Source organism: Cervus canadensis, chromosome 4 (assembly GCF_019320065.1).
Source record: "Cervus canadensis isolate Bull #8, Minnesota chromosome 4, ASM1932006v1, whole genome shotgun sequence".
NCBI lineage: Eukaryota > Metazoa > Chordata > Mammalia > Artiodactyla > Cervidae > Cervus > Cervus canadensis.
The window spans coordinates 87,910,833-87,929,743 of NC_057389.1; the positions used below are offsets into that span (position 1 = coordinate 87,910,833).

General features: G+C 50.5%; 1 protein-coding gene across 1 annotated transcript in view; it reads left to right on the top strand.

Annotated features, from left to right (window-relative positions):
* Positions 1-18,911, top strand: part of UHRF1 (ubiquitin like with PHD and ring finger domains 1) — a 32,447-nt gene that overhangs the window by 6,959 nt on the left and 6,577 nt on the right. Inside the window, exons 2-12 of the mRNA XM_043466277.1 lie at positions 1,742-2,014; positions 2,294-2,448; positions 5,581-5,796; positions 11,871-11,971; positions 12,190-12,376; positions 12,939-13,062; positions 13,155-13,262; positions 13,544-13,648; positions 14,478-14,584; positions 16,290-16,452; positions 16,539-16,676. Coding sequence (XP_043322212.1) covers positions 1,742-2,014; positions 2,294-2,448; positions 5,581-5,796; positions 11,871-11,971; positions 12,190-12,376; positions 12,939-13,062; positions 13,155-13,262; positions 13,544-13,648; positions 14,478-14,584; positions 16,290-16,452; positions 16,539-16,676 — 1,677 coding nt within the window. The remainder of the gene's footprint in view (positions 1-1,741; positions 2,015-2,293; positions 2,449-5,580; positions 5,797-11,870; positions 11,972-12,189; positions 12,377-12,938; positions 13,063-13,154; positions 13,263-13,543; positions 13,649-14,477; positions 14,585-16,289; positions 16,453-16,538; positions 16,677-18,911) is intronic.

Here is an 18,911-nt window from a genome sequence, read left to right on the forward strand (position 1 = left end):
TGCCATGTGGCTTGGGGATCTTAGTTCACTGACCAGGAATTGAACCTGTGCCCCCTGCAGTGAAAACGCAGAGTCTTAACCACTGGACTGTTGGGGATGTGCCTTCTCTCCTTTTTAGAGATGAGGAACATCCCACCATGAGGAGGACCTCACTGTGTTGTTGATCTGTCCATCAGTCGTTGGGCCCTGGGCTGTGTCAGCGTGTGTGTGTCCCTTCTCCTGCTGTCTCCGCTGTCCTGTGTCGGCCCCGTGTAGGAGGGCTGGCGCTGTCTCACTCTGATCTCCCGTGGCAGCCAGGCAGAGCAGGGCATATCGGAGGCTCTTGCTGGGCTTTGGGTGAGCAGGCAGCATGGGCCTGGCTGTGCAGGGTGGGCTTCAGGGGGCCCTGGTGGCCTCTGCAGCAAGTGTGTTCACTTGTGTCTTTCTGGGGGAGAGGGGTTCTCAGCCATTCTGTTCTCAGGTTTGTGATGAATAAAGATTAACAACCACTACCTGGAACGTGCCCTCCCCATGACCCCAGGTGCTGTTTGCATATTAATGGCAATCAGCCCTTTGAACCAGCAGCTTCTGGTTAGAAATTGGGAAGGAGGGAGAGTTGACTTTTGTGTGCTCTTTCTTCTCTTTCTTTTTTTAAAATTTATTTGTTTTGGCTGTGCTGGGTCTTCATTGCTGCATAGGCTTTTCTCTAGCTGGGGTGAGCGGGAGCTACTCTCTAGTCGAAGTGTCCTGGCTTCTCACTGCTGTGGCTTCTCTTGAGGAGCGGGGCTCTAGGAACGAGAGCTCAGTAGTTCTGGCGCACTGGCTTCTGGCTCACGGGCTTAGTTGCTCCGAGGCACATGGGATCTTCCCAAACCAGGGATTGAACCCTGCCTTGGCAGGTGGATTCTTTACCACTGAGCCCCCAGGGAGGTCCCTTCCTTCCTTTCTTGAGGGCACTGCTTCTGAACCAGGGGACACTGGGTGATGTTGGAGGCCCTCCATGGCTGTCACACCTGGGGTGCTCCCAGCATCCAGAGGGTGGAGGGCAGGGCTGCTGCTCCTGTGGTGTCCTTGATAGCCCCCTGCCCAACCCCCAGAGAGCAATCAGAGATCAGCAGAGCCTGCCTCAGGGTGTTCTGGATCCCGAGGGCTGAGGATCCTTGTTGGGTGTCGGTGGGGTGTCCTGGGGCAGTTGCTCATGGAAAGGTAACTCCCAACACAAAGACTTTCGTCCCCTAGTGACGTGCTCCGAAGCCAAACCCCTTCACATACCTGGTGAGTCACCCGGTGCCAATGGATCATAGAGCCCTGCTGGCTCCTAGCCTCCCCATCAGTGAGTGCCTAGTGTGGGTGGAAATAACAGAAAGGTGTTTTCTCTGCGGGCCATCCCGGGCATTCCTAGCACCCCCCACCTTGTCAAGACAACCAGAAATGTCCCTACAGCATCGCCTCCAGGGCAGGTCACTCTCCCTGAGAGCCAGGGGTACTGACAATGCTTGTTTACTGAAACAAAAGTTCCAAAGCACATAAAGTATTGAAACCTCCCCCGACACCTGATGTGTGGCCATGGCTCAGCGGGGTTGGGCCACATGCTTCCGGGGACGCCCCCCCATGTGGCAGCAGGCGTCCTCATTGGATAGGGCTTCAGTGACCTTGTCCCCAGGAGCTGGCAGGCCTCCGCCAGGGCGGGTGTGGTCCATCATCCCCCCCACTCCCCCCAGTGAGCTCCCTTGCCTGGTGACCTTGGCCTGCGTCCCTGCAGATGGAGGACGGCCACACGCTGTTTGACTATGACGTCCGCCTGAACGACACCATCCAGCTCCTGGTCCGGCAGAGCCTTGTGCTGCCCGTCCCTGTTCCCGGCAGCAGCAGTGGAATCAAGGAGAGGGACTCTGAGCTCTCGGACACAGACTCTGGCTGCGGCCTGGCCCAGAGCGAGTCGGACAAGTCCTCCAACAGCGGTGAGGCCGCCAACGAGCCAGAAGGGAAGGCAGACGAGGATGAGTGTGATGAGACGGAACTGGGCCTCTACAAGGTGGGGCTCCTGCATCGCTATCCCCACGCAGCCCTCGATCCCCGTGGCTGGGCAGCCCCCCATCCTGCCCTATGTCATCACAGTCCCGTGGTGGAGACATCAGTGCTCAGGGGTTCCTTCTCTGCCCCTAAAGCAGAACCCTGGAACTGGACCTGTGGGTGTCTTCCCTGTGGTCCTTCCAGGGGCCGTCTAAATTCTGATCTGCTGCCCTCCTCCCCTTAAGACCATGACCCTTCACAGATTTCCCTGGGGCCGAACGAGAGCTTCCTTCCCCGGCAGGTCGGCGAGTATGTGGATGCGAGGGACACGAATATGGGCGCGTGGTTCGAGGCCAAGGTCATCAGGGTAACGAGGAAGGCTCGGGCTCACGACCAGCCCAGCAGCTCCAGCTCAAAGCCAGAGGACGACATCATCTATCATGTGAAATACGATGAGTGAGTATTCTCGGGGTGGGCCCGGGACAGCAGCGGCTCCGAGGACTTGGTGTTTGGAGCTGCCTGGGTGGTGATGTCCCCTCCCTCTGTCGTAGGAATTCAGAGTGTTTATGGAGCACTTAGCATGTGGCAAGCCCTGTGATGGGCCCGGGGAATTCCCCTCTGTGAACAGTGAGGGGCTCTGAGTTGGCTTGGGTGGCCATAACCACATGCCGCAGGCTGGGCGACTTCAGCATCAGGCGTGTATCTTCTCACGGTCCCAGAGGCTGGAAGTCTGAGCTCAGTGTGCTGGCAGGGTCAGCTCCTGGTGAGGGCTCTCCTCCTGGCTTGGACACAACCATCTTCTCACTGCATCCTCACATGGCCTTTCCTCTGAGTTTGGAGAGAGCGAGCTCTGGTGTCTTCTCTGATGAGGACCCCAGTCCTATTAGATTAGAGCCCTGTCCTTATGAGCTCATTTAACTGATTACAGCCTGGGCTTTCCTGGTGGCTCTGACAGTAAAGAATCTGCCTGCAATGCGGGAGACCTGGGTTTGATCCCTGGGTTGGGAAGATCCCTCTGGAGAAGCGAATGGCCACCCACTCCAGTATTCTTGCCTGGAGAATCCTGTGGACAGAGGAGCCTGGCAGGCTGCAGTCCCTGGGGTCACAAAGAGTTGGACACGGGTTAGTGACTAAACAATAACAACCTTTAAGGACCCTGTCTCCAGATACAGTCACAGTGGATGTTAGGGCTTCAGAATGTGTGTGGGGGATACAGTTCATAACCAAGGGCAAGCCTGCCCGCCTATAGGGAGCTTATGTTGTATGAGGGCGCTAGGGCTTCATCTGTTTCCCTGCAGAGTTTCTTACTGCCCACACCAGTTTCTGGCACATCCTAAGCTTAGCTCTAAAAATTACTGGAGTAGTTGGATGAGTGAATGGTAGTAGGTGCCAGATTCCCATCCTCTTGGTCAGGGTTCACAAGCTTCCCACCCTCGGGCCAGATCTGGCCCGCATCCTGTTTTTGACAGGATAAATAAAGCTTTATTTGAAACACACCAGCACCCATTTGTTTACATCTTGTCCATCTGTGCCTGCTCTTGTGGTAGTAGCCGAGTTGAGTGTTCGCAGCAGACACCTTGCAGCTCACAAAGCTGAGTATTGACTATCTGGTCCTTGGCAACCCTTGTTGTGCATGCTAAGTCGCTTCAGTCATGTCCAGCGCTTTGCAGCCCTGTGGACTGCAGCTCTCCAGGCTCCTCTGTCCATGGGATTTCCCCAGACGAAAGTACTAGTGTGGGTTGCCATTTCCTTCTCCAGGGGATTTTCCCCACCCAGGGGTTGAACCCGTGTCTCTTATGTCTCTTGCATTGGCAGGCAGCTTCTTTACCACTAGCACCTCTTGGACAACCCTTGTTCTTGGCACTTTATTAGCAAAAATAATGAACACCAGGCTAACCAGCTCATCACAGTGGAGTTGGGATCATCCCTGCTCTAGGCTGAGGCTAAACTTTGTTGCTAATAGGATATGCTTTTATTTATTTATTTATTTAAATTTAATTTATTTTTAAATAGCTTTTACTAGAGTATAGTCGCTTTACAATGTTAGGTTTTTAAAATTTTCTTACATATTTATCTTTTGTTAATTTTTATTGGTGTTTGGTTGCTTTACTATTGTGTTACTTAGAATATGTTGCTGCTGCTGCTGCTAAGTTGCATAAGTCGTATCCGACTCTGCGCGACCCCATAGACGGCAGCCCACCAGGCTTCCCCATCCCTGGGATTCTCCAGGCAAGAACACTGGAGTGGGTTGCCATTTCCTTCTCCAATGCGTGAAAATGAAAAGTGAAAGTGAAGTCGCTCAGTCGTGGCCAACTCTTAGTGACCCCATGGACTGCAGCCTACCAGGCTCCTCCGTCCATGGGATTTTCCAGGCAAGAGTACTGGAGTGGGTCACCAGTGCCTTCTCTTTAGCCAGTTGTCTTACGCCTTTTTTGAGGCCACTTGGAATTCCTGCATATTCAGAATAATGACTTCCTGTCTTTTTTTAATATAATGTCTTCCCTCTACAAAAGTCACCATCAACACACACATATGGAAAAAAGCCTTCCCTCCCTGCATTTCCTTCTGTCGTAGTTTTCTATGGCTGCTCTACAAAGTATTGCTTCTGTTGCTGGAATAGTCTATCCTCTCATGGTCCTGGAGGCCCTAAGTCCAAAACCAAGGTGATGAGAAGGCTGAGACCCTCGTAGAACCTGGAGGGGAGAATCCTTTCTGCCTCTTTCAGCAGGACTGGCTATCCTGGCTCGTGGCTATGATCCTCCCTCCTGCCTCTGCCTCCTTTTCCTGCATTGCTCTCCTCTGTCTGCCTCTCATCCATCAGTCACTAGGTTTAGGACCTTTCTTCTCTATCAGGATCTGATCTTAACCTGATCTCTTATCTGCAACAATCCTATTTCCAGATTGAGCAGTGCCCCTAAATGAGCAGGGTGCGTGGCATGCTAAGCCACTTCAGTCGTGTCCGACTCTACGACCCCATGGACTGTAGCCCACCAGGCTCCTCTGTCCATGGGATTCTCCAGGCAAGAATACAGGAGTGGGTTGCCAGTTCCTTCTCCAGGGGATCTTCCTGACCCAGGCATCGAACCCTCATCTCTTCCATCTCCTGCATTGGCCGGCGGGGTCTTTACTGCTAGTGTCACCACCTTGGAAGCCCCTATTTCCAGATTAGGTGCCAAAAAAATACCGCTTGTCAGGGTGCCAGGGGTCAACCCCTGGCTCTAATGCCTGATGAGCTGAGGTGGAGCTGCTTTAATAAGAGTAGAAATAAAGTGCACAGTAAATGTAATGTGCACTTGAATCATCCCCAAACCATCCCTGCCTACCTGGTCCGTGAAAAAAACTGTCTTCCATGAACGCAGTCCCTGGTGCTGCAAAGGCTGGGGGCCGCTGTAATTGAAACGTGTCACAGTGCCTGTGTGTTGTTAACACCAACAGATGAGCTCTTGGGGAGGGGCCTTTCTGGGCTGCTGTGATGAGTGTAACTCAGACCCACACACCAGGCTGCCCTCTCTGCCCGGCTTCTGTCTCCCGGTGATGGGGTGAGGCCTGCTGGCACCTGAGGTCTGAGCTCAGGGCTCTCCCTTTCAGCTACCCAGAGAACGGAGTGGTCCAGATGACCTCACAGAACGTCCGGGCTCGAGCCCGACACACCATCAAGTGGGAGGACCTGCAGGTGGGCCAGGTGGTCATGGTCAACTACAACCCAGACCTCCCCAAGGACCGTGGCTTCTGGTACGATGCCGAGATCCTGCGGAAACGTGAGACCAGGACGGCACGGGAGCTGCATGCCAACGTCAGGATCGGGTGAGTCTTCCCGGCCTTTGCCTTCTCCCCAGGCCCTCTACACCCCACCTGTGGAACTATTTCCGGGGCCCTGGCAGAGATTTCCAGCTTCCTTGTTCTCGTATGCTTGTTATTTTGAATTTGGCAAACAGGTGAAAAAATGTGGCCAGGTCCGGAAAGTACTCAAGGCCACACTTAATATTCTTCCTTCTGTTTCCTGGTCACCTGGTTCTCCTGTCCAGAGACATGGCTGGTCCCAGCACCTTCCTGGGTCAACGTGTGTGTGCACAGACAGGCAAGAACACACCCAGAACCACACACTCCTACCCGGGGTGCCCTTCACATCAGGGGTCAACAGGCTGCTGGCCACAGGCCAGAGCTGGCCCCCAGGTCTGAATGGCAAATAAAGTTTTATTGGCACCGAGCCACGCCCATCTGTTCACTGCTTCACTGTGGCTGCTCCATGTTAGGAGGGCGCCCAGAAGAGAGCTGGGTGGCTGCCTACAAAGCTGAAAATATTTACTGCCAGGCCCTTTGCTGAACATATTTGCTGAACCCTTTCTACCAGGCTTCTCTGTGTGTGTGTAGAAAGCTTAACATCTTTACCATTTTAAGATGTCTTTCTTTTTTTTTAAATATATTTACTTATTTGGCCTCACTGGGTCTTTGTTGCTGTGTGTGGACTTTCTCTGGTTGCGGTGAGGGGTGGGGGGGAGTTGCATTGCGTGGCCTTCTCACTGCAGTGGCTTCTCTTGTCGCGGAGCACAGGCTCTTGAGTGTGCGCGCTTCCAGTAGTTGTGCACAGACTTAGTTGGCCCGCAGCATGTGGGATCTTTCCGGACCAGGGATCAAACCCGTGTCCCCTACATTGACGGGTGTCTTCTTCACCACTGGGCCACCAGGGAAGCTCTTACCACCTTAACCATTTTCAAGTGCACCGCTCAGTGGCATTAAGCACATTCACATTGTTGGGGCAACCATCCCCACCCCCACCATCATCCATCTCCAGAACTTTCTCATCTTCCCAGACTGAAACTCTGTCCCCTTGAAACACTGACCTCCCCAGCCCCTTCCCTACCACTGGCCCCCACCACCTACCTTCAGGATCTGTGAATCTGACTCCTAGAGACCTCACCTAAGTGGAATCTTACACTATGTGTCTTTCTGTGTCTGGCTTTTTTCGCAAGGTCCATACATGTTGCATGATGAACTTTTTTGGTGGCTGAATGATACTCCACTGTATATGTTGTATACAAGACATGGGTATCTGGGCAAGTGTCTTGAGCATAGGCACAGTGAGTGCAGAGGCCCTGGGGCAGGACCATTTTTGATGTCTTTGTGGTCTCTTGAGGAGGCCAGTGGGCTAAAGGGGAGAGGGGGAGGAGGAAGTGTTCAGGATACGGCTGGGAGGGGTGCAGAGCTGGAGTGTATTCTCTGTTGCTGGCAGCCCTTGGGAGCCTGAGAGCGCAGAGTAAGTGTTCAGTGTCAGTCGCTCAGTTGTGTCCGACTCTGCGATCCCATGATCCATAACCCGTCAGGCTCTTCTGTCCATGAAATTCTGCAGGCAGAAATCCTGGAGTGGCTTGCCATTCCCTTGTCCAGGGGACCTTCCCGACTCAGCAATTGAATCCAGGTCTCCTTCATTGAAGGCAAACTCTACTATCTGAGCCACCACAGAAGAGCATAGATGCCACTTATAATTAGAATCATCGCTCAGGCAGCTGAGCTGGGAGTTGACTGCAGGGGGCAGCGTGGCAGCAGGGAGACCAGGGAGGAGGCTGATGGGGCAAGGTCCAGGCATCAGCCCTGGCGCAGTGATGTGATTGTTAAAAAAAATAATAACTTGCTTTTTGTTTCCTTGCTTAGAATGTTGTTTTCTTGTTTTCTATGTCTTTGATTTCTGCTCTCATCTTTAAAAAAAAAAAAGTATATATTTAGTTAGTTAGTTACGGCTGAGATAGGTGACATATTAGTTCCCTGACCAGGAACTATGCCCTCTGCAGTGGAAGCTTGAAGTCTTAACCCCTCCCAGGGAATTCCCTGCTGTCATCTTTATCATTTTCTCCATTTTTTGAGTTGATTTTGCTCTTCTTTTTCTAGTCTTTTTGAGGTAGCAACTTAGATTATTATAAGTCTAATGTAAGCATTTTAGTACTGTAAATTTCCCTCTCAGCACTGCCTTACCTGGTTTCCACATACTTTGCTCTGTTGTTTTTCTCTTTATTCAGTTATCTCTGTTTTTACAATTTCCTTTAACACTTCCTCTTTGGCTCCTGACTTATTGAGAAATATGGAGTTTAACTCTCAAGTGTTTAGAGATTTTTGCATTGTCTTTCTGTTGCTGATTTCCAGTTTGACTTTGATATGGTCCAGGAACATACACTATATGATTCCAGTCCTTGTTGAGGTTTGTTTTATGGTTCAGAGTGGGGTCTGTCTTGGTGAATATTGCACAGTTTAAAAAAAAAAAAGTACATTCTGTTGTTGGGGCAAATGTTCTGTTTACATCAGTTAGACTGTGTTGGCTGATTGTTCACATCTTCTAATTCTGCTGATGTTCAGTCTGGTACTTCTGTCGTGTGCTGAGGGGGTGTCCCGGTGTTCAGCTGTAACTGGATCTGTCTCTTTCTCCTGTCAGCTTCAGAATCATGAGGCTCTGTTGTTTGATGTGGACATACTCACGTGTGTTACGTCTTTCTGTTCCTTATGTAATATCTCTCTTTGTGTCTCCAGTAATTTCCTTTGCTCTGAAGTCTATTTTATCTGAGATATGTATATGTGAATTGATACACTTTTTAAAATAAAAGTAAATGAGGAGTTCCCTGGCAGTCCAGTGGTTAAGACTTTTGTTTCTACTACAGGAGGCCTGGGTTTGATCCCTGGTCAGGGAACTAAGATCCTACAAACCACACAGAATGGCCATAAGTGAATGAATGAATATGCATGGTGTATCTCTACCACTGTGGTTGAATTTGGAGTTTCTCATAAACCGTATATAGTTGGGTCATTTTTTTTTTTTAAATCCACTTCATCAAGTTTGCATACTCCTTGGCATGTGTTATGTTTTCTGGCCATTATTGAAATATTTTTTTGGCTGCAACACGCAGCATGTGGGATCTTAGTTCCCCAACCAGGGATTGAACTCATGCCTTCTGCAGTGGAAGTTTGGACTCTTAACCACTGCATCCCCAGGGAAGTCCACCACTTGGCATACATTATCGAACCTTGAACAACTAGGGGGTTAGAGGCACTAACCTCTGTGCAGTTGAGAATCCAAGCATAACTTACAGTCCATCCTCCCATCTCTGGTTCCATTGTATTTGTGGTTGCTCATTTGAGGATTCAACCAACTGGGGATTGTGTGGTACTATAGCATTTACTATTGGAAAAAATCCACCAATAATTGGATTCATGAAGTTCAAATTCATGTTGGTCAGGGATCAACAGTATCTTGACCATTACACATCTAAGGTGATTATTGGTATGCTAGGGCTTGTGTGCTGCTCAGGCGTGTCCGACTCCATGGACTGTAGTCCACCAGGCTCCTCTGTCCATGGGATTCCTAGGCAAGAACACTGGACTGGTTTGCCATTTCTTTCTCCAGGGGATCTTCCCAACCCAGGGATTTCAGCGTGTCCTGCACTGCAGGCGGATTCTTTACCACTGAGTCATCAGAGCTTGAGCCTGCCATTTTGTTACTTGTTTTCTGTTTGTTTCCCCATTTTCTTTTTCCTGTTTCTCTTACTCCTTCCTATGGGTTATGTAAGCATTTTTTAGGAGTCTATCTTGATTTGTTGGTGGTCTTTTGGAATGTATTATTTTGCATAGTTTTCTTAGTGGTTTCTCTGGATTCTGTCATATAAGCCTGTGACATACCAGTGTCTCTGTTACCACTTTGAGGGAAGTGTGGAAATCTTTCATGCATTTACGTCTTGAGTGTCAGACGGTGTCTTGATTTCTATCGTCATGTATGACTTAGAACATGCATAAGGAACATAATCTACTGTACATACCCATGTTTCTGCACTTTCTGTTGTCTGTCTTCCTTTTTCCTCCCAGATGCCTTTCTTTTTAATTTTCTATCTACTTGAAGAACTTTCCTCCATTATTCTATAAAGGAGTATCAGCTAGCAACATTCTTTTAATTTTCCTTCATCTGAGAATGTAACCACCTCCCGTTAAATTGAAGTAATTCCCAGGCATCGAATCATTGTATCTGTTAATACTTTTGAGTATATTTCTTTAAAATGACTCTTTTACAGAAACAGTTTTCATGCTATTATGATAACAGAAAATTTAATTTCTTAACATCTATCCAGTCATTGTTCTGTCTGCCAATTGACTCATTTAGAAAAAAATAATTTGTTTGTTGAAGATCTAAGTAATGTCCACAGATTTCAGTTAAGTTGGTAGATCTGTTTCTTTTAAAAATATTTGTATTTACTTATTTCTTTGGCTGTGCCAGGCCATAGTTGTGGCATGTGAACTCTTCGTTGCAGCACTTAGGATCTTTAGTTGTGGCATGTGGGATCTAGTTCCCTGACCAGGGATGGAACCTGGCCCCCCTGCATTGGGAGCTTGGAGTCTTAGCCCCTGGACCACCAGGGAAAATCCACAGTAGATCTTTTTTTTAAGTCTCCTTTATCTTAGGTTTCCTGTCCTTTTGTTTTTCCCTCCTTTTCCTTGTTTGTTGGGGAGGCTGGGTTTGTCACATAAAATCCATACAGTCTGGATTCCCCACCAGCATCCTCCTGGTGTCATTTCCTCTGTTCCTCTGTCCCCATGTTCCCTGTGAACTGGTGGGTAGATCTGGACATGTGCCATCTAGTCTTGCAGTCACGAGTTGCATGCTGCCAAGCGCTTGAAATGTGGCCAGGACTCATTGAGATATGCTGTGATATACCCTGGATTTCAAAAACTTAAAAGTGCTGGAAAAGAGTGTAAACTGGCGATTGTTAATCATTCCTGAACATTCGTTACACATTGAAATGATATTTTGTATACATTGGGTTACATTTGTTGTTGTTCAGTTGCCAAGTCATGTCTGCCACTGCAGCATACCAGGCTCCTCTGTCCTTCACTATCTCTTTGAGTTTGCTCAAACTCATGTCCATTGAGTCAGTGATGCTGTCTAACCATCTCATCTTCTGCTGCCCTCTTCTCCTTTTGCCTTCAGTCTTTCCCAGCATCAGGGTCTTTTCCAGTGAGTCAGGTCTTTGCAACAGGTATTCAAAGTATTGGAGCTTCAGCTTCAGCATCAGTCCTTCCAATGAATATTCAGGACTGATTTCCTTTAGGATTGACTGGCTTGATCTCCTTGCAGTCCAAGGGACTCTTAAGAGTCTTCTCCAGCACAATTCAAAAACATCAATTCTTTAGTGCTTAGCCTTCTTTGTGGTCCAGCTCTCACATCTGTACATGACTACTGGAAAAACCATCTCTTCGACTATATGGACCTCTGTCGGCAAAGTGATGTCTCTGCTTTTAAATACGATCTCTTTCTTGGTTTGTCATAGCTTTCCTTCCAAGGAGCACGTTCAAATTGATGCCATCTACTTTTTACTATTTAAAAGTGGTTCTCGGAAAGTGAAATTATACATGATTCACATTTGCTTTCCTTAGTAGGTTGTCGATGTAGTGGTGGGGTGATCCGATGGAGGCAGTCAGATGGTCTGATGGAAGCAGTGAGATGATCCTGGGGTCGTTTTAACCTAGAGGAATTTTTGTAATTTTTAAAAATTTTTCATATTTTGATCAGAACTTGCTTTATAGTTTTTGCCTATTGAGCCTTGTTTAATGGGCCTTGCCAATTAGTGGGTGTCACCTCCCAAAGGTTAAAAATTATTCTCTCAAATGTATCACATAATGAAATTCTGGCTTATTTGTTGTTTTCACCTTGTTCCTGATTTGGTAGGACTTGAATTTGCGAGGATAGTAGCTAGGCAAGTTCACAGGGCCCTGTGAAAGCCTCTTCTCCGATTTGATTAGAATCAGAGCTGTTCACGGGCTGTGAGAACATGTCCAAGTGGCCGGGTCTTTTAGGGTCTTCGTTGGGGCCGCCCGCTGGTCGTCCTAACAGGCCCGTTCTCTTGTAGGGGTGATTCTCTCAATGACTGTAGGATTGTCTTCGTGGACGAAGTTTTCAAGATCGAGCGTCCGGGCGAGGGGAACCCCATGGTGGAAAACCCGATGAGAAGTGAGTTCTGATCCAGCCCCTCTGTGCTGGGTTGAGGGTGGGTGCAGGGGTGGGGGTCGTGCCTGAGCTGACATCCCACCCCACCCCACATCCAGGGAAGAGCAGGCCCTCCTGCAGACACTGTAAAACCCCTCCATGCTGTGTGTGTGATGGGGTGCAGGGTGGGAGGGTGGGGCCCTGCCAGAGCTGATCCCATCCCCCTGCTTCCTGGGATCCAGGGAAGAGCGGGCCCTCCTGCAAACACTGTAAGGATGATGAGCGGAAGCTATGCCGCATGTGTGCCTGCCACATGTGTGGGGGCAAGCAGGACCCCGACAAGCAGCTGATGTGTGACGAGTGTGACATGGCCTTCCACATCTACTGCCTGAGCCCACCACTCAGCAGCGTGCCCCCTGAGGAGGAGTGGTGAGTGCCCCCGGGTGGCCGAGGTGATGGAGATGTGGGATCCTTCCCGTGTGGCCTGGCCCTGGCTCTCTGGCCAGGGGGAGGGAGGTGCTGTGGGCCAGAAGCAGGAGCGGGCATCTCAGGCCTGGAGTGGGAGAGTCGTGATGCTCAGCTCTGGTTTGAGAACCTGGAAGTACTAACAAGAGGTGGCTGTTGTTTGCCCCACCCCTGCCCTCCTGGTGGAGACAGGGAACTGAGTCCTTGGCAGTGAGTAGGTGCTGTTGAACTGCCCTTTGTGTTGGCCGCGTGGGGACTGGGCTTGGCTTCACTGTGGGGGCACTGCTGTTCCCAGTGGGAGGGGTCAGCGTCTGCTGTCCACCAAGGGTGCCACTCGCCCCATGTGGCAACCGAGCTCTTCCGATGTGGCCCGTGGGACCGAGAGAGTGGATTGCATGTCGAGTTCGTGAATTTTAAAGTTAAAGCCGTTCCCTGCCTCCGCACTTCTGTGCAGTCTTGGCTGTGCAGGAAGGCAGGGGGCTGGCCATGCGACCTCGGGCAGGGGGTGACGTCCCTGTGGTCACAGGTACTGCCCCGACTGCCGGATCGACTCCAGCGAGGTGGTGCAGGCGGGCGAGAAGCTGAAGGAGAGTAAGAAGAAGGCGAAGATGGCGTCGGCCACATCGTCCTCGCAGCGGGACTGGGGCAAGGTGAGGGGGCCCTGGGCTCCTGGAGGGCCCTGCTGCCCTCTGCCCTCCCGCGGTCACTCATGCTGCTCTCCCCTCTGTTTTGGAATGGACAGGGCATGGCGTGCGTGGGCCGCACCAAGGAATGCACCATCGTGCCATCCAACCACTTCGGCCCCATCCCGGGCATCCCCGTGGGCACCATGTGGAGGTTCCGAGTCCAGGTACGTGCGGATGTCGGGCGCTGCGGCTCAGTCAGCGGGCACTGGCCTTCCAGCAGCCCCTCTGCCGGGGAGGGCTGCCCCAGGGGCAGGAGGCTAGGCTGGGGTTCTCACCAGGTCCTTCCCTGGTATGGCTCAGACTCTGGCCTTCAGGGACTGAGGGTTCTCTTGACAGGAATGATGTGTTTGGGTCGAAGGGTCAGACTCTGGCTCTGAAGGCGGGAGTGAGGGCGGTTGAGCTTTTCTGTAATGTCTGGTCCACTTACCTCTCGGTGGGTTCATAGGTCAGCGAGTCGGGGGTCCATCGACCTCACGTGGCAGGTATCCATGGCCGGAGCAACCACGGGGCCTACTCCTTGGTCCTGGCTGGAGGGTATGAGGACGATGTGGTGAGTATGGGGAGCTGGTTTCATTTGTGTGTAACTGTGGCAAATACACATAACAGAAAACCATCGTAACTATTTTTAAGTACACCGCTCAGTGGCATTAAGCATATTCACACTGTCATGCGACTGTCACTACCATCCATCCACAGAAACTTTTCCATCTTTTGAAACCAAGACTCTGTCCCCACTAAACACTTGAGTCCCCATCCCTTCCCCCAGCTTCTGACCTGTACCATCTGCTTTCTGTCTCTATGGATCTGACATATAAATAGAGTCATATATTTATCCTTCTGTGTCTGGCTTATCTCCCTGAGCATCTTGTCCTTAAGAGTTCATCCACGCTGTAACGGGTATCAGAATCTCCTTCCTTTTTTAAGACTGGGTAATATTCCAGTGTGTGGCTGGACCACATTTTATTTATCCAGTCATCCATCCGTGGATGCCTGTGTTGTCTCCACATTCTAGCCCCTGTGAATAATGCTGCTATGAACCTGGGTCTGCACAGATCTCTTCATGTCCCTGTTCTCACTTCTTTTGGGTATAAACTCAGAAATGGGATTGCTAGCCTGCGGTGACTCTGTTTTTAATTTGTGAGGAATGTCCATACCGTTTTCCACAGCAGCCATACCAGCTTCCATCCTCACCAGCCACACACAGGGTTTCAGTTTCTCCACATCCTCACCCACACTTGGTGTTACCTGTTTGGTCGCTGGTCCTGACACCTTGGTTCTTTGACAGTTGGCATCCTCATGGGCATGTGTGGGTTCATTTTGAGGGTATCTCTCCTTTCCAGTGCGATCAGGGTTTAGCCTGCCCTCTGTCTCATTTTCAGGACCATGGGAACTCGTTCACGTACACAGGTAGCGGTGGACGAGACCTTTCTGGAAACAAGCGGACTGCAGAACAGTCTTGTGATCAGAAACTCACCAACACCAACAGGTTTGCAGAGCAGAGTGTTACTGTTTCTCAGGCGCACATCTGCCTCGTCCTCGGGTGGCTGCACAGGGGAGGGGCTGTGTTCTGTTTTGGAGCCATTACGTGCAGGAAGTTAGATTCCCATTAAGACTGTGGTGGTGGGATCTTCTATCAGTCCAGTGGTTAAGACTCTGCGCTCCCACTGCAGTGCACACGAGTTTCATCCCTGGTCGGGGAACTAAGATCCCACATGCCGCATATCATGGCCAAAAAACAATGTGGTATGTAGGTTCCATCTCTCCCCTGCTCTGTCCACTTGTGAGTCATTTAGTCACAGTTGAAGCAAACTTTCCCACAGAAGGCCAGATAATAAACATATTTGGCTCTGCACGCTGCATGGTCTCTGTGGCAGCCACTCAGCTCTGCTCTCATAGCACATAAGCAGCCACAGAGCCCACGGAAGAGGGTGTGCATGGCTCTGTTCCAATAAAACTTTATTTGCAACACCACTAGGTGGGAAGGAGTTTCCTGAGCCGCAATTACAGGATTGGGTAAAGCATAAATGGAGAGCACAAAGGAAAAGATAGAGATCTGATGACCTTTAAATATTATAAATCACACAAAAGCCATAAGTGTGCAGAAAAGGCAGGTGACTCTTGGGGGAAAGTCTGCCATTAGCAGGATGCTGCTGCTGCTAAGTCGCTTCAGTCGTGTCCGACTCTGTGCGACCCCATAGACGGCAGCCCACTAGGCTCTGCCATCCCTGGGATTCTCCAGGCAAGAACACTGGAGTGGGTTGCCATTTCCTTCTCCAGTGAAGGAAAGTGAAAAGTGAAAGTGAAGTCGCTCAGTCGTGTCCGACTCTTGGTGACCTCATGGACTGCAGCCTACCAGGCTCCTCCGTCCATGGGATTTTCCAGGCAAGAGTACTGGAGTAGGGTGCCATTGCCTGACAGTTATGCCTTTCTATGTAAAGAGCTGTTGCAAATCAACAAGAAAAACTAACAGAATAAAGCAAAGGATGTGCAAATCATTCTGCAATGTAATGAGATCCCAGTGACCATGAAAATTTATTCATCTTTAGTGAGCAAAAAAATACACGTTGAAGCAATGATGAGTTCCTATTTATTTATCCTGTAAAGCTGCCCAGATTCTCCAGTGTTGAGAAAGGCCAAGGCATAGGCTAGCATTCCATTGTTAGTAGAAATCTAAATTGGTATTTCTTGCTTTCCAGAAAGCTCTTTGCCTAAATATCTTTGTTTAAAAAGAGGGCCGCTGAGCTGACCTCTGCTCCCCCTGCTCCCAGGCCTCTGTGCCCTCCGTTGGGACAGGCCTGTTGGCCTGGCCCACATTTGTAATTTTTTTTTTCCCCAGTTTGGCTGTGCTTGGTCTTTAGTTGTGGCATGGGAAATGCGTGTTTTATTGTCTGTTTTTAATTTGAGGCATGTGAGCTCTTAGTTACGGCATGTGGGATCTAGTTCCTGAACAGTGAGAGTGCGGAGTCCCAACCACTGGACCACCAGGGAAGTCCCTCAGTTTCCCTTTCCTTACAAGGTCATTGGATTCAGGGCCCACCCTAATCCTTTCTGACCGCTGCCGAACTTGACCCCATCCTCAAGCACCCTCTTTCAAAAGAAGGTCACATGTTCATGCGATTGGGTGCTTGGGACGCGATCTGCCCCCTGTCTCGGGGACACTGTCCAGAGCATGGGCCTGCCTTGCCCCACAGGGCCCTGGCTCTCAACTGCTTTGCCCCCATCAACGACCTCAAAGGGGCCGAGGCCAAGGACTGGCGGTCGGGGAAGCCAGTCCGCGTGGTGCGGAACGTCAAGGGCCGCAAGCACAGCAAGTATGCGCCCATTGAGGGCAACCGGTACGACGGCATCTACAAGGTGAGCGAGGCCCCTGTGCCTGCACCCGCCGCCCCGCCCCCATGCTAGCATGATGCCCTCTGACCCCCGCTCCCCTCCCTCCGTAGGTTGTCAGGTACTGGCCCGAGAAGGGCAAGTCTGGCTTCCTGGTGTGGCGCTTCCTCCTCCGTCGAGATGACGTGGAGCCGGGGCCCTGGACCAAGGAGGGCAAGGACCGGATCAAGAAGCTGGGGCTGACCATGCAGGTGCGTCGTGGCCAGACCAGAGCCAGCCGGGGGCCCGGGCAGGGAGCGTCTGGCCGGCAGGGCCTTGCTCTCCAGGGTTTCTCTCATCCTGGATGATTTCCAGGTTGCGAACAGGTGGTAGCTCCCTGGCTTTCCCCGCCTCGTCCTTCAGCCAGAGGATGTTGAGGGGGTGGTGGCTCAGGTGTGCACGTGGCTTTGCCTTTTAAACAAAAAATAATGTTTTTAAAGATTTATTTATTATCTTTTGGCTGTGCTGGGTCTTCGTTGCTGTACTCAGGCTTTCTCTAGTTGCAGCAAGTGGGGGCTGCTTTTCTCTGTGATGCCTGAGCTTCTCACTGCAGTGGCTTCTCTTGTTGCAAAGCATGGGCTTTAGGGCGTTCGGACTTCAGTAGTTGCGGCTCCCAAACTCTAGAGCACAGGCTCAATAGCTGTCGTGCATAGACTATTGCTCTGCAGCACATGGGATCTTCCTGGACCAGGGATTAAACTGGTGTCCCCTGCGTTGGCACGCAAATTCTTAACCCCTGGACCAGTAGAGAAGCCCCAAGGCTTTGCTTTTGTGGTTAGAGGTGAGAGCTGGGCTTCCTTATCAGAGCTGTCTTAGAGGCGCTTATCCGAAATCAGTCTGGAGTCTGATCTCTTCTCTTGGCCAGTCCCCTCCACCCTTTCCTCTCCTCTCCTTTTCCATCTCTCTCTCTCTTTATTTTTTTGACCACACCATGTGGCATGTGGGATCTCTTCGTTTCCTGACCAGGTATGGAACCCTGAAGTAGAAGCAGAGTCCTAACCACTGGACCACCAGGGAAGTTCCCATCTCTGTTCTTCCTCTCTGTCCCTCACCCCTTCCTAACCCCAAAGCTGACAAACCAACACAATTGGTCTAAATAGATTAATATTAATAAGCAGTGCATGTGTGCTAAGTCACTTTAGTCATGTCCGACTCTGCAGCCCCATGGACTGTAGCCCCACAGGCTCCTGTCTGTCCATGGGATTCTCCAGGCAAGAATACTAGAGTGGGTTGCCATGCACTCCTCCAGGGGATCTTACAACCCAGAGTCGAACCCACGTCTCTTATGTCTTCTGTGTTGGCAGGTGGGTTCTCTTTTCTTTGGCAGGCAGGTTCTTAACCACTAGCACCACCTGGGAGCCCATAAGAGATGGAGAGAAGTCTAAATGTAAAGATAAGGTGGATCGTGCCCCTGGACCAATTGCTCTTCTCTATGACTACAGAATCTTTTCCAAGAGTTCACCCAGTGCCTGGGGAACACTGCCTTTTTGCACTATAATTATGGTGTTTTCTGTTCCTCACGGTGAGCGGCTTTACAGCTGATACGTCGTGGTGGGACTATTTCAGGAATCTTAATTGCTGTTGAGAGTCTGATAGCGCCTACCCCCTGGGCGGGGGTGCCACAGAGAGTTGTCTTTTGAAGCAGTGTTTATACCGCAGGGAATTCAGAAGCAGAGGAACTGAGGAGGCAGACAGCTGAGGGTCAGGAACTGTTTAGTGGGAGAAAGATTTTTATTTAGGACTTAAGTCTTCACAGTATGTTCACATTACTAGGAAAGCTTGAAGGTTTGTTAATGGAACAATTGTGATTGTAGGTGCCTTAGAGATGGGGTTCTAGGGGCTTTCCTGGCGATCCAGTGGTTACGACTCCGAGCTTCCACTGCAAGGGGCGCAGGTTCAATCCTTGGTCAGGGAACTTAGATCTTCTCAGAGGATCCTCTCAGATCCCAGATCCTCTCAGGCCAAACTGAAACAAAAAAGAAATGGGGTTCTAATAAAGCCTTCTGGAACTTGGAGGAACGCAGGACCCATCAGAATGGGGTCATGGAGCTAAGGCCTGGGCCTGGTTTATGGTAAATGAGGTCATCTTGGGGGCCAGCCATGCCCATCATCCCCACAGGGGTTGGGCGGGCTGTTGGCAGCACAGAGCCTGAAATTCTTACTGCCTAGCCGCCGGCTGGAAAAAGTTTGCCTACTTCTTCTCTTAGAAATGGAAAACCATTAAGACTGTCTTGGGGGAGTTCCCTGGCGGTCCAATGGTTAAGATTCTGAGCGCTCACTGCCGAAGGCCCTAGTTTAATCCCTAGTCAGGGAACTAAGATCCCACAAGCCTCGGGGTATGCAGCAGAATAAATAAATTAATAAAGGCTATCTTGGGAATTCCCTAGCAGTTCAGTGGTTAGGACTTGGGGCTTTCACTGCTGAGGCCTCGGGTTTAGTCCATGGTT